The sequence below is a fragment of the Pleurodeles waltl genome, chromosome 3_1 (assembly GCF_031143425.1).
Source record: "Pleurodeles waltl isolate 20211129_DDA chromosome 3_1, aPleWal1.hap1.20221129, whole genome shotgun sequence".
Lineage (NCBI taxonomy): Eukaryota > Metazoa > Chordata > Amphibia > Caudata > Salamandridae > Pleurodeles > Pleurodeles waltl.
The window spans coordinates 717,964,622-717,980,249 of NC_090440.1; the positions used below are offsets into that span (position 1 = coordinate 717,964,622).

Here is a 15,628-nt window from a genome sequence, read left to right on the forward strand (position 1 = left end):
GGAAAGGAGAGGGGTCTGCCTCTGACCCAACTGCAGTTTGTTAGCCACTACTGCACAACTTCTGCAGTTCCCTCTGAGATCTGGATCATGTTGGAGAGATTCCCCTGATGGTGCATCTACTGGAACTTCAGGTACCACAGCACAGCCCACATATGCCAGCTCGCATGTTTCACTAGCAGAATGCAGGAAGCCATGAGGCCCACCGTGGGGCAGGTGATGGTGAATTCTGCTGCCAACTGGGTGCCCATGATGGTAAAAGGGCAGATTAGGAAGGCTTTGAGGCTCCAGCTGCCGGGCGCGATGGAGTGACTGGACCTCTGGCTACCTGACCCACGAGGCTTGTGGGTACTGCGCTCTCAACCATGCAGAAGTTGGGGAGCATGTGTGGCTCTGTGGGAATTGGCATGGCTGGAAGCCCCTTCCATAGCCACGAAAGGAACAAAAGGCAGACTGGAAGGGAGGAGGGGGGCCACCAAGAAGACCAAGGACTTGCCCTAGCCCGAGAGTCCTTCAGGAGCTCTAGCCCCCAAATCTGCCATGTGTCTGAAGGGACTGGTGCCATCAAGGGGCATGTCCATAAGGGAAGCTTACACATCCCCCAAAAAGCCAGATATCCTCAACCCAGCCTGGCGCCTCAGGGCCACCGTCAAAACTGCTCTGCCCATTGAGTCAGTTGTGTCAAGTCCACATGGTATTGGTAACTTTGCTGCATTTCACACATCAGCAACAGCCTGAGAGAGTACAGCCCGGGCCTTGTCTGGGACCTGTGACAACAGTTGTGCAACTGTGTTCCACAAAGTGAGGGAGTAAGGGCCAAAAAGGCATGCAGCGTTCAGAGACCGCAATGCAAGACTGGCAGGAGAAAACAACATCTTCCCTGAAGATTCCAGACTTTTGGTTTCTCTATCTTTAAGGAGTGTGCCTTGGGATGTTAAGGCGTGGACCACCAAGCTCTCTGGGATATTGTGCTGGGTGAGAAGGTTTGGGTCGCTTAGGGCGGGCGGTGGCAGTGGACGATCGTCTTATTGACTGGATCTCCTGTGAACAGGATGTCAGTAAGGGTGACATTGAATGGGAGTAGGGGTTCGGAGGAGGAAACTCCTGGTTGCAACACCTCTGTAAAGATATTACTCTTGGGTGCCACCAAGGGCAACTTTCCGGTTGGATCAATGTTGTTTTGTAACATCATTAAGATCTAGGCATGTACTTCTGGTCCCAATTCACATATTGTTACCCACAAGTGACAACTAAGCAACAAGCCAACTGTCATCTGCATTGTCTGCAGCACCTAGGAAAGTTCTGATACAGTAGTTAACAATTAACAGTTCCTCCTGAAAATCATTCACCTTTATTCTTTGCTGTTTTATTTGAAAATGAAAAAGTGCTCCAATGTCATCCCACTATCACCCATCTTAATAGTTCTTACTGGTTGCATCCAGGTCCTTCTGAATCTGGTAGTAAATGCGACCAATGAGCCCCGTAAACATCGAAGATATGCTCTGATGGCTTAAATATAAAATGTGTGTGCTCACTCAAATTAACTATATTACAATTGACATTATGAGTATTATGACTACTTTTTCTAATATTAGAAAGGTTTCAAGAACTGTCAGTAATAGTTGTCACAAAAAGTAATTGACCTATATCACAAATGTATGTTTATGCTTACGATATACCTTGTTTGGTTTAATTATTCCTTTACTTGTGTCTCATCAACTAACTTCACTTATATTTCTCAAAACCAACGGTTCTAGCACTGGTTCATTTTCTTTTCACTCTGGGATTTAAGCATTAGTTGCTTCACCACTATTTTATCATTGTTTTTTTATAACCCTTTGGTACTTACTAATTAATCAAGTGACCATGAAATCACTCGCAAAACGACTGCGTTTCTATATCGGTGTCATCTGTTGCACAATATCGGTGATCCTTTCCGCAGAGCATTCTGCTCTTTTGCTCACACTTCGGTGGCTTTTGGAGGCTTCTTGATATCTTTCTTTATTTTAACAATACTATCAACAAGTTTTTTTCTTTTTCTTTCAGCCTTGAGAAAGCCCCGGCTTATAATGCCAGAGGGGGCGAAACACGTGTTGGCTGTTTCTTTTCTTCCTCTTGTGCCATTATTTTGGATGTTGCTTTCGCTAAAGGAAATGAAGTGTCTTTCTTTGAACGTTTGGAAGTAAAATAATGATTGAAGAAATAATGCAATAAACCTTGAATTTGACTGCTCCAAGAATTTTGTGTGGGACCTTACCTCTCTTCTACGCTGTATACTCGATTTTTGAGGACGTTTGGGTCCCTGTCCTTTGGCTGAGTCCCCTATCTTATGAATTTGGCACATACACAGGAGAATAGTAATTTGGACCCTCTCAATTTTTGGAGTTTTTGCCCTTCTGAATCTGGTAGTAACCCTGCAACTGGCAGTGGTGGGAATTACCAAGTCAAGTTCTGCATGATCTCAGATTAAGAGATAGTCTTTGGCATTGGAACATTTTGTTAGTTACATCCAGAAACGGTAACTGTTTCAGCAAAGACTCATGTGTCATATTCTTCCATCCTTGCACCACTGACCAAACCTACCAGGAAGTGTTGATTTGCATGCATAAGAGTTAATGTCTGCTTCTTTTTGTTGGTATAACCTAATGGCTTCATGTACATTTTTACATTAATTACCTCATTGTGATATACTGTGGGACTTCTTGTGTCACAGGTAGACTACCTAATGTATCAGGTTCTTGAGCATGCAGTAGGCCTGAGGAACTGTCTGACATCTCATATCAATTTTTCTTTTTAATATCCTTTTGGGTTGTAGGAGCTGTAAGTATTGCACACTAATTGTTATTTTTGTGTTTCCAAGATATATTTTGGTCAAAATGAATCAGGGTTGAAATGTCTTGAATTGTTTTTGACAATGAAATAAGTTGCTTTTACAAATGATTCTTTGGTGACAAAACAGGGCTGTGTAGCTGGTTTTGTTGTCTGCCGTTCTGGATTTTCAGTTCAATGTGGATTTTTTTTTTTATCAGATGATGCTAGTTTTCCATTATGCCTAGTGGTTGTGGTTCGAAGCATGAATAGGGCACCAAGGTATAGGCTTGTCTGGTGGGCTAATAGTGGGTCTTTGTGTTCATTTGTCGATTTAAAGCCTTTACTGTTAAGATGAACGAAAGGAAGCATTTAGGTAAAATTTAGCATGTTTCCTTGAATGTTCGTTTAGACTTAAAAAACATTTTGGATTGTCTCAAGCCCAAATTCTTCTACGTCTAAGTGCTCTGCATCAAAGACATGGCTAAGGTCCGTTGGCTGATCTCAGCCTCACACAATGCAATATGCAGCCTATTGTTCATTCTAATTCTTTAGGGATAGAAATATGCACCTGCTTTGCACCTGGTGTCGAACTTAAAAGCTTATCTGAGAGCTACATGTAGGCCAAAATCCTAACAGCACCTTCCCTGTCCTAAATAAAGAAAATGTATTAAATTCAAAATTAAATATTTTGGAAGTCATTCCCTGTAGGACATGCTTGCTGGATTTCAAATGCTGCATCAATTGAAGTTCTTCCTGAACTGATGACTTTGATCTCTTTTGTTGATTTTGTATCACTTTTATGTCCTAATCTGTTGTATCCTAGTGGCATGCAACATAGAAAGATCTGGTACCAGTATTCACTCCATCTCATCATAGCTTGGGACTACTTTGAATACCAAAGACTCCATAAACTCTTCAACATAAGTATTACTCACTGTCCTAGAGCATGGAGAGGAGCGGAACAAATGGTTACACCAGTCTTCATCCAAGGGCCAGTGATAGACAAGTAAACCATTCTTCTGAGGCATGACCTTGATGCAGATGTACCCTCAAATAGCAGTGCTGCAGTAGTATCTATCAACTCTGTCCTATAAAAGGCAGACTAGCCACTTGTAGGTGCTACAATATAGAGGGTAGAAGATGCTAACCCATACTAGTAAAAGTTACTTACCATACCACGTACCAAAAGAAAACAGAACAGGGGTCTAAGCCTGCATAGCATTACTCTTCATATTATCTTACCTAATGATTTGAAAACGTCTGGGCAAGCATATTTTCCATCAAAGTATACTGTGTTGTTCTGAGAGTCAAAGGCACGACACATTCTGATAAACACGACTTCTAAAGAACCTAAACATAAGAAACATATTAATCGTGTTATTAATTACAAGATACTATACTCCCATTGAGTACCAACATAGTAGGCAACCAGTAAAATATGATGCACAGCATGTATCAATACCGAATAGTTTCGAATTACAGAAAACTAGACATGTCAAGTAAGAAAAAACACTGGGCCTTTCTATCCAGAACTATGCTACACTAAAGCATTCAAAGCAATAGTAAAACAATCATTTCTATACTGATGTAGTTTGTTAACATTACAATTTAGACCTTTTAGAGAACACAACTCACCTACCTCACATGCCAGGCTGTTCCAGGAGTTACCTGCTCGCATGTTTTCTAAGGTTTCCATAATATAAAACCAAAATTCTCTTTCTAGTAATGTCCTCTTGTGTCTGGTTTTGCTATCACCCATAATTCTCACTTTCTAAAATATTTATTTATACGATGCATGCAGATTTTCACCATAAATCTCACTTTCTGAAATACTTATACAGTGCTTGGACATTTTCGTTAGCTTGGTAGCCGTGAATGAGTGTTTCAAGCTACTAGGCAAGAAGCAACAGATGTGTGTCCCTCTCCCCTTCTTTAGAGACCTCATTGTTGAGATCTACAAGAAAATTACAACTCAAAATGAGTGGCCGACGAGTTTGCCCAGCGAAATTACCTTTACTCTTGGCTAGCAAGCAAACGTGAATGGTTAGTATGGTCAGCGTGAGAAGGAGCACTCCCCACAACTCTAAACCTTCTCCAGACAAAGGTCAGCAGCTGAAGCCTGGGGTGCTATCAGGGTGAAGATGCGGGGGCTCAGACTCATTTTTGAACTATAAACAAAACTAGGTAGGCATTTGCTTGGCAGGATGTGTTTGTGGAGAACGAGGGGGGGTGGTGAGGAGGGATTGTATGATAAAAGGGGAATGAGACGGCGCACTGGAACTAGTTAATCTGCCTGAAGCGCATCCCAGCTGCCATATTTAGTGTCAGGCGTCGTATATATTCACCTGGTTGCCGTCTGTCGGGCTTTAGTGCATTTTCAGCTTGGTCAGATGGAGAGGAAGTGTGCATTTTGCATGAGAGAAAGGCATAAAAAACTGTTCAGGTGATAAATTAAAGCTTCAATGTTTCTGCTTTTTCAGATGCCCATGTGTCTCAACTGTCTCCCCAAGTGAGCTGCAAGGGATAATACAGAAGGTTCCTCCGGTTGTGACTAAGACTATTATTATCAAGTTGTTGCAGCCCTTATGAATATGTGCTCCCAATGTTTCTTTTCAGGGAGATTAAGAAGTGTTTTGATGAAAAATATGGTAAAAGACCTAAAATGTAGAATGGAAAGATTGGATTGAATTTAACACAATACCAACTATTAATCAGTGAAATTAAAGATCACAAACCCCACACCAAAGTACTGACTTGTTACCCTGGGGCATAGACTATACCTATTGAGTTTGTACAGCCTGCTTAGAAACAATTAACATGAGCGACTTGAACAGTGAATAGTAAGAATTGGGAAAGAGAGGGGGCGCTCCTTCAAATGTAAACCATGGCAATCAGTGATATCATGCAGATCTTGCGTGTGTCTGTTTGAGGTCACCAGAAAAGTGAAAGGTTTGGGTCCAATGTAATTGTACCTGCTTGGGCTACAAAGAAAATGAGGAAACAGTTTAATAGCTATAAAAACTGCGGGACTCAATTAAGTTGCAACCTTGTTTTTGGTGAAGCCCTTCTTGCCAATATGTATCAGGCAAACTGGATTGGCCTTCAGCTTGTTGATGGTAGACTGCCATTCTGCTTGTCTCCAATAATGGGACTTAGGTTGATAACACAGGAGATTACAAAGAACAAGCATTTGCATTGTAGAGTCAAGTGTTCCTCCTAAATTCATAGAGGAGTTGCTGTCGGGTGGGAAATGATTTGAATAGGTTCAAATTCAGCAGAAACCGAGAATTAGAACACCTCAGCTTTAAATTAGTCAAGCCTAAGTCTAAGCAATGATGAATAGTTGACAAGTAGTAAGTGAATTGGGTGAAGAGGGGAAGAGAAATACCAAGGGCAACAGAATGTGGGGGTGTCATTTGCATAGGGGTTGATGAAAAATACAAAGCATAAGATCATGACACTTACAGAGGCTGTGCAAAAAGAAAGAAAATAAGGGACCTGTCGCTGAGATTTGGGGAACACTGCAGGGAGAGTGGTAAGCAAAGATCGAGCCAAGCACCAGGGAATTATGAAGACAATTTGAGCATGTTGTGCCGAGAAACATTCAGGTGCTGTACTGACAATGTCAAGAGATGCAATTATGAGATCCAAATATGTTACTATGAATCATGTGGCTAAATGTGTCAAATATAGCTAACCCAACTAGTAGAATAATGATAGATGAAACCTAATTATGACAAGCAATGGAAATGAAATTAGGGATGGGGCTTCACTAGGAGACACTGTCATCAGAGTGGTGGGGTGGTTCTGTTGTTGATCTTTGTATAACAATGCAGTAAAGCCTTTGACTGAGAAGCTCAGGAATTAGAGATCGGTGCAGTATGATAAATAGCCACCATACAGTCATAGAGGGTCAGAATCATATTTCTACTTAGTGAGGCGCTTTGAGTATGGCAAAGTGATTCTGATGGCCTTATCATATCACATGTTTATTAAGTGGCACATGACTAGTGTCCATCTGTGCTAGTGTTCTGACTCAGCAGAAAAATAACTACTGCTGTTTATATCCTACTTGGTATGCGCATGGACTCTGATATTTTAATCCATTTTACTTTATCCTAGTTCTTTGTGGAATTTAGGTAAAACATGTACTATTTAAATAGTGAGCTTGTTTGGACCTTATGTCTTTGCTGAACTACAATTTTTATACAGTCAGTTAAAATCATGATTTGGATGCTGTGGGAGTGTAGTAAAATCATATTCAATTTTAGTCACTTGGACAATTGTACTCGTGGAGTGACTCTCTCACAAAGGCAAACTTCCACTCGCCCCCTCATCCTCCATCCTGTCTGATATTAACTCAGTGACATCCAAAATGAATCCCACTGGCCCCATTACTTCGACTCACACAACACACAGAATTCTACTACCATACATTTGCTACACACTCACTGCACACCCAGACACACGTCTCAGCAAGAAACAGGGTTTTACATAACAGTGTAACTGTACATGAAAGGAGCCCATAGGGTCGCCTCTCCTTGACACAGAGAAAAAGGTCTGGTTGTACTACTGAGTCACAAAACATGAAACCACCACTATGAATCACTGCTTTATGTGATACACCCAAGGCATGGACAGTAGTCCAATGCCCACTAGGAGGACATTTTTGTGTGGTGCTCCAAGTCACAGACTAGTTTCTGGAATTTGCAATACCAGGGACAAAGCAAGGTCTCTGTACATATGCTAAATTAGCATAATGTCGGGGACAAAATAAAAGTTAGGATACTAGTTTCACATGCAGTCAAGCATTAGGAGCAATTGTATGCACCAGTGTACCGTGTATGGGTCACATGGTAAACTGTCCCAACAGTCACCATTCCAAGCAGGTTTCAATTTACAGATTCTAGATTCCATCCAGTTTTCATAGAGCCAAAACAGAGGTTCGTTCGGTATGAGTGTTCTTGGGTGGTCATTTAGCATGGTGTTGTGCAGTTCTATTTCCATAGAGGAGTGGAAACTCGTGATTTTCATCTGCTGGTTAATGTGGCCAAGAAGGACTTCTGCCAATATTAGAGACAGACCCGTTTTTCTCACCCCCTATTGTGGTGGTTTAGCAGGATCTCATAATTAATGGTTTAAAGGCAGCTGTAAAGCTCAGAAGAATCCCCATTGATGTTTTTCATTTACAGTGAACAACAGGGGATCCATTACATCCAAAAGGGCATTCTCGATGGCATAAGCTAGTCAGAAGACTGGCAGGTTACTGACCAACAGGGTATTTGCTCCCCATGTGCCTGTAGCCTCCTGATCACTACCATTTCTATGATGTTAGGAATAAATAGAACATTTGAAGTGGGATCAAAATGAATAAGGTTACTGGGGCTACGCTTGCACTTGGGCTTCTTAAGAAGCAGAGAAAGCCTTAAGAGACATCATCTCGAATAAAGATTTGTACATGTGTAGTATGACAGACATTCCTACCACTAATTTTGAGACATCCCCGGGCCATGAATTGTTGGGTGAGGTGGAGGAGTTGTTCATATCAGTCAGTGAGATTCACCTTAAGTGCAAGGATAAATTTACCTAGACGTTTAACAGCAGAGGTGGGGCCAGCACCAATATTCCTAGGGACTTGAAACACATACCTACAAAGGTGCTGCAGAACAATACCAGGTAAGATCTCGGGACAGACATCCTTCAAGCATGATATAAAATGTGGCACTATCAAAGGTCATTCCTTTGTGCAATCATATCTTAGATTTGTTTTGTACCAATCCCCTTTTGCAAAAGGTCATCTCTACTTCTCTTATCTTGATCTTTATCGCTTATCATAATCCTACTCATATAAGACTCAGTTGGGTTTTCTTTTCGCCTCATATCCATTCTTCTCACCTTTTCTTCTCAGCTCTGCATGTACCTCTGAATAACCGCTTCCTGTATCTACTGCTATCATTTACTCCCATTTGTTTCGTAATGTTTCACTTCACATATTGCCTTGCTCATGCGCTTGCCATCATTTCAACCACTCGAGTTGTCTCTTTTCTGTTGTCTTGTGGTTCTCTCTAATTTTCAACTCTTGTCTTGTCACCTACAGTTAGGGGCACTGCCTATTAGTAATCTAGTGTTGTGTTACTACTATAAAGTCACTTTATTTTTGTAACACTGTGTGGTTTCTTTCATGTGTGATAAGTTGCTGTGTGACTATTGTGCTAACGAATAAGCTCTGCATGTCTCCTAGATATGTCTTGTCTGCTCATCCGCAGCTACCTCTGGAGAGCCCTGGCTTCCAAGACACTGTCTACATTCACTAATAGGGGTTGCCTGGGCCTGGTATAAGGTGCCAACACCTTAGGTGTCCACCACACACCAGGCCAGCTTCCTACATTTCTCCCTTATTTTTCTCTACATTTCACATTCCTTTTGTTTTAAGGGCTGACACGACAGTGCAGTTGTCTCAAAGACCTACTGTTATGAATGCTTTAAAACATACAGAGAGGGCGTTTTGGCTCCAGTATGAGGAGCATTTCTTTCACATCACATGCTATTGGTTCTTTCATGTATCATTCGACCTCCTGCAGAGGGACTGCACTGCAATACATGGACTATATTATATCAGTAAAGTACACTGAATAATTAACAATTATCTTCTTTAGCTCATTAATTAGTTGCACATTGAAAACAATCAGTTATGGCTATTTTTTTCGATGCAGCATGTTTTTTATGTTTTAATCTGGACTCAAAATGCAAGCTAAACCTACTGGCTTTACCCATTCTTATTTTCTCTGTTTTTATTTTGACTGCATTATTTGCCTAGCTCCATTTTTCTCCCCAATACCTACCCCGCCACCACCTCTCTGCCATGGCAGCACAGTTTCTCAATCAGATTTGTGTATGACGTTCTGGCTGAAGGCATGTGAGTCCTTGAGTCACAGCTGACAGGATTGCAAAGAATTTGGTGAAGGTTTGGTTGGTACTAAACACTGGGATGCTGCACCCCTATCACCTCTCACTATTCGTACCATATTGCTGAGCCGGATCGATATCATGGGCTGAGAGCTTTGCAGAAATGTTAATGGAAATGTCAGTGATTTGGTTAGAGAAACCCCAGTTTAAGAAGTTGTGCACCTAATATTAACGTTTTAATGAAGATGGACTGTGAGAGATACTGGCATCACTGAACAGTTGGGCTCCCGGATCGAAGACTTGTACCAGACACTTATTTATCTATATTTCTTTTAGCATACAATTTGCAACGAAGGAGAACAACCTGTATCACGGTCACCTCGTGGCTGCATGGAAGCTCAGGAAGAACAAAATTATCATGTCATAGAGTTGCCCTGCATGCACAAATCCAACTCTTCGAATTTATAAGAGCTTTGTTTGAGAAATAAAAGCTTTACAAATGTTGATTTTGCTTATATAATGAATACTTTATTTCAAAGCTTGTGCTAGAAATTAACAGAATTCAAACAATTTACTACATTCTTTTAGAAAAATTAATGGCCACAATCTCTAGATAGAATGCATTACTGTACAACTCAATTTTCACTACAGCACAGTTAACGTCTATGTGCATCAGAATAATTCAATTTATTATCACATTCATCGTCCATAGCTTCTCATATCACAGATTCCCTATAACAGCAGTAATGCCTTTCCATGTGACCCGTTCACATATTACAGCTTTGGTAACCACTCATGCAACATCCAATAGTTAGGCTCGAGATCTCTTACCAGCTTTCAGAAGCACAATCTGATCATTTTGGCAAAGCTCCATGAACCCATCAATGCGCTTGGCAAACTCCACCACATATTGAATGGCTTCTGTTATTTTCACCGCACACAACTGCCACATCACCTCTCGGTGCTGTAATAAAGGGGAAACGTTTTATAAATTAAAACAGTCCCTTGTTTAAGCATTCTTACGCTGCACAGGGCAAAAATGTAACTCACTTTGACCGATTCCTGGATTCTTGAAGCTGCATGGCTAACTGAAGGGCTGCATGGCTAAATTTGAGCTCCCAGATTCTTCCCTTTGACAGCAGGTATCTATGTGTTGCATCGTTTAATTGAAAACTATATCTGTGTTTAATTAGCCTATAAATTAATAAACTACTTAACGGGATACTGTATAAAAACAAAAAAGTTAGAAACATCTTGTGGGACAGCTCATGGGGGATAAATTGAGCCTTCTGTTTTAATTAAGACAAAAACCAAAGACTATAATCCCCCGTTGTGGGTTAACTGGGAAACCACTACCTGAAAGGGTCAATAAAATAGCAACAAACATTCACCTACAACTGTACCTTGCTTTGATAGTTTTCTATTTCTTCTTGCAAAAATGTCTGCCATGTTATTTGTTGCAGCTCTTCTCTCAGGTACTGACACGTTTCCATGTGGGACTTAGAAATATTCTGAGCAAGATGTTCTGTAAAGAGAAAGAGAACACTGAAGGAGACGCAAAATCACTGATGTGTCCAAGCAATCTGAAATGGCCGAGCTCTTGCAGATAACTTATTTGGTGGGCAGCCTCTTTACCACTCTCGCCTTCTTCGAATTTACTCTCCTGATTTACCTCTGCTTCCTGCCAGGCCTTTTAGCCTTTCTGCAACTGCAGCGCAGTAGGCCAGCAACATTGCTGAACACGTGAAAGAGGGAGGAGCTATTGTAACATTTAACTTTCACTATTAGCATAGGTGTGCTCATCCGATGCCCTCGAGTCAGGCCAGGATCCTGACACCAATACAACTGACACATGGCCACAATAATCAGTGACGGCCTCTAGGTATTATTAAAGTCAAGCGTGCCACTACGCCCTATGAATAACACAACTGCAGCAGTACTGAGGGAGAGACCCCTTTACTCGTGCCCACAATTTCTCCTAACATTTACTTCTTCCCATCAACTATTTAGGTTGATTGCTAATGAACTCCAGTTTGTCAAATAAAGTAGCACACAAACCTTTCACATAACAGCCTAGACTTTAATTGCTCTTTTAAGAGAAAAATGAGGCAGTCAGCTTGGCTACTGAGAGGCTCCTGATGGCTAGAGCTGCTTACATTAACACAAATAAGCCACCATAATAAAGGATTTTCATCTCTCATCCACTAGCCTGCACTAGTCATTGTTCTCCGGCAGAATACCGCATATGACTTAATATAGATAAAGAATTATGCACTGAAATACCATGTTTGTAGTTTCTTATGGGTTCCTGTTGTCAATACTTATTTTTGAGAATTATAGAGGCTATTTTCTAGGGTTTTCACAGATTCTGAAAATTACTGATTATCACTTTGTATATATTTATATATTTCCATGCCACAAAAATTGCCAGAGAAGGTGTTTTCCAGACTGACCTAACTGCATTAACAGGTAGTATTTGTTTAGTGTAGTTGGACCGGGTTGAGGTGTGGGTGTGGGTGGAGGTGCACATGTTTCTAAATGCCCTTCTTCGGCACTGATTCAATGTCTGTACTCCATGCTGCCCCCTGGATCCCCTCCACTGCATTCAGGACAAGTCTCCCTTCTATGAAGAGAATTCAGCTTGTGGGTTCAATGAGAGAAAAAAATACACCACAAAAGGTTCTGTGAGAACCACGTCTTTAATAACATCTTATACCTCCTTATCATAAGAAATCACAAACCTAGACCGTGTGGCAATGTGGACTGCTAAAGCACAGATCGTCTTAAACAAAGGTAGCCAGAAAGTGGAAGGCAGGGGAAGAAGTCCTTTCAAATGAGAAAGTTAGATTGTAGGTGATCAATGCAACATCCTATAGTAAGAGAACATAAATCATCACACCCACCTGTACAGCACAGTGCCTGGAAATGAAGCTCAAAAACAAACACCAGCCCTATGAATGAAATTCGCTCTGCACTCCATCATCGCATCCATGAAGAATGTGTGTGACTGAAAGTTGACAACATACTGACGACAACATATTGTAAACCTGTATGGTTTCAAATCTCTCACTACAATGTTTGCATGCTGTCCCCCACTTTACCGGCCCCCTCCTTAAGCCTGCAATGTTTCACATCCTGCATGCCTCATCTTTTACTGACTCTTGTTACAAAGAGCTTTGTCAATGACACCGCCTTCATGGCTTCTCCGCAACTAATATTGCCCCCACCACCTGCATGCATCAAACTTATCATTTGTCACTGCTTACCTATTGCTCTGTCATTTTCATTACTACAACAGGAAGGCATGCTGGGATGTCAAGCCCAGCACGTCTGGTCCCATGGAAGTAATATGCCTAGTCCTAGCTTGTCGATCACAACCTGTGCCCACTAGTTCAAGATTCTAAGGCCTGCGGGGGTGCCAGACCCAGCAGGCATGGCCCCAGTGGGGAGGTAGAGCAAAGCACCAGCTTGTCCCCACCCTCATCATAATAGAAAGGCCTGCACAGGCGCTAAGCCCAGCAGACATGGCCCCAACATCTGCAACAAAAAAAACAGCGACTGCTAGGTGCCAACCTCGACCAGTATGGAACTAACTGTGACCCTAACCTGCCCCATGTGTAAATCTATTCCACCGAGCTGCCTTCTCTGGACGGGGGAGGAGCAGGGCTGCCCACCTCTCCTGCTGCGCTCCGTATTCTCTCTTCCTCCAGCTGCATCAAGTAATCCCGGGGCTGGCCACGATGGCCCAAGTCACAGTGAGCATGTGTTGTCAAAGCTGTAGTGGTCAAAGCTCAGGTGTTTTACGGTTTAGACTGAAAATGTCAATTGACATTTTTGGCAGCTAATTATTGGACATTTTTCGTTTGCATAGTCTTGGATCACGACAGACCACAGCAGATGGGTAATTCTTGGGAATTGAACATTTGGGCTGACCTGCCAGTCTTGCAGTACTCTTGTCATATGATTGACAACTTACACTCATTGTGCACATGATTCAAACAGCCTGTGTGTTAAGTGCCTGGTCAAAGTGTGTCTCCTCATTTAGAGCACCAAGTTCTATATGTGGTACATCTAGGTTTGATAAAAACCAGAAAATTATTGAGAACAAAGGGTTCTTAAGATAATGAACGATGTTTAACTTTTTGTACAAAGTGATGTATGAACGTTTAAGTTATTGAAATAACATATGGATGCCAGAGCTGGAAATTTCAAATAGAATTTATCACTTGGCATTGGGAAATTAGAATGGGCTTTCCCATTTCTCTCTTTACACATATGTAAACATGTCACTGGAAGAACAATACATTGCCTTACTTCTCAAGTGCAATTTTTATCAAGACAAAATTACATGTGATACAAAGAGCAACTTTATTAAAAACAAGTGTTGTAATGGAGTCCGATGTGTTATATGGAAGACAAACACCTCCAAGGAAAGATAAGAGATAAAATGATTATTAGTTAAAGGGAAGATCATAACTGTGATCAGAGTAATTATCATATTAGGAAAAAATGATTTTTTTTCAAAATAACCATCAATTCCTCTGCTAGAAATAAGGAGATTCCAACCGAATTACCTCATTGATCAATAAAGTGTCTTTGCTGTTCTTAAATTAGTTTACTATGTTCATATCTCCACACTGAAGTAGAAAATCATGTACATAATATGAAAACAGTAAAAGGGCAAGAGCACACCTGAGCATACCTATAGAATAATCACTGTTGCATCCCTCATAGCCTCGGGGTAAGACAATGCATCAATGATTGTATAAAATGTACAAACTCTGTGTTGCCACTAATTCTCTTCACTGCCAACCAGAATTAAACTGGACATTAGTTGTTGTGTATTTACCTAGTTCTGCCATAGATACCGTTGGCGAAGTCTCTCCGTTTGTAAAAGAGCAGTATGGGAAGAAGCCCGATGCTGGCGAGTAGTCGCACATGGGTTCTGGTTTGATGCCATTGATGTCCAGTCCTGACTGATCAGGAGATGGCTGTATGTCCAAGTAGAAACTGCTCACGGCAGAGTCTGTCTTGCCCCCATCAGGCGTGTGCCCCTCGATGTAACTACTGAGGTCGTCGTGGAGCTCTGTCAGACCACTGGGCGAGATGTTGTAGGTTGGAGTGAGTGGCTCTGCTTCTCCGGGCTGCTGTTGGTGATCTCGCTGTTGCTGCTGCATCCTGTGTTTCTGTACTTCAGCATACAAACTATCCCTCTGTTTCTTTGACATACGGCCAAATTTAACAGCTGAAAAGAGAAAGAAGTTTAGAGATTACACAGAGTTTGTTCCCAAAACCCATAGGTTTGAGTAGGCTACATGCATAATCAGGCTAGGAAGGCTCATATTACTGTGGAATTATGAATTGGGAACCAGTGAAGAGCAGGCATGGGCATCGTTGTTGAATTTGAGTTAGAATATTCTTGAAAGTAAAAGAAAAGGAATCTACTTTTTTACTTTATACTTTTGTTGCTATATTAGATGTGAACATTGGACTTCACGCCCACCTCTAATGCTGCTTCCTGTTGCCAAGGTTAAATCAAATTCAGAAAATGGAGGCCAGACAGTTAACTAAAATGGTTACAAAAAAACTAAAAAATCGAATTATGAAGGAGTTTTATCTTCTCAGTGCTGCCTCTTGGGTTACCAGAGGCTGGGAAGGTTAGTGGCCGGGTCTGCGGCCACAGCACCAGGTAAACGTACAGCTCTTGGTCCTGTCCCACTCAGTCCTATAGTGGGAAAAGCTGGATGAATATATTGGACAAATCACAACGTGCTTCCATTTGGTCGCTGGACTAACTTCTGAAGTGTGGTGGCCAGCGCCAGCTGAGGGAGTCCACAGAGTTCCTATACAAGTGAATGTTAGCACTAGTCACACAAGGCAGGGTAGACCTTTATTCACTGGGGCTTTTTTGCGC

General features: G+C 41.6%; 1 protein-coding gene across 1 annotated transcript in view; it reads right to left on the reverse strand.

Annotated features, from left to right (window-relative positions):
• Positions 1 to 15,628, reverse strand: part of RORA (RAR related orphan receptor A) — a 225,525-nt gene that overhangs the window by 20,233 nt on the left and 189,664 nt on the right. Inside the window, exons 4-7 of the mRNA XM_069223468.1 lie at positions 14,564 to 14,959; positions 11,118 to 11,239; positions 10,546 to 10,678; positions 4,051 to 4,158 (exon numbers count right to left, since the gene is read on the reverse strand). Coding sequence (XP_069079569.1) covers positions 4,051 to 4,158; positions 10,546 to 10,678; positions 11,118 to 11,239; positions 14,564 to 14,959 — 759 coding nt within the window. The remainder of the gene's footprint in view (positions 1 to 4,050; positions 4,159 to 10,545; positions 10,679 to 11,117; positions 11,240 to 14,563; positions 14,960 to 15,628) is intronic.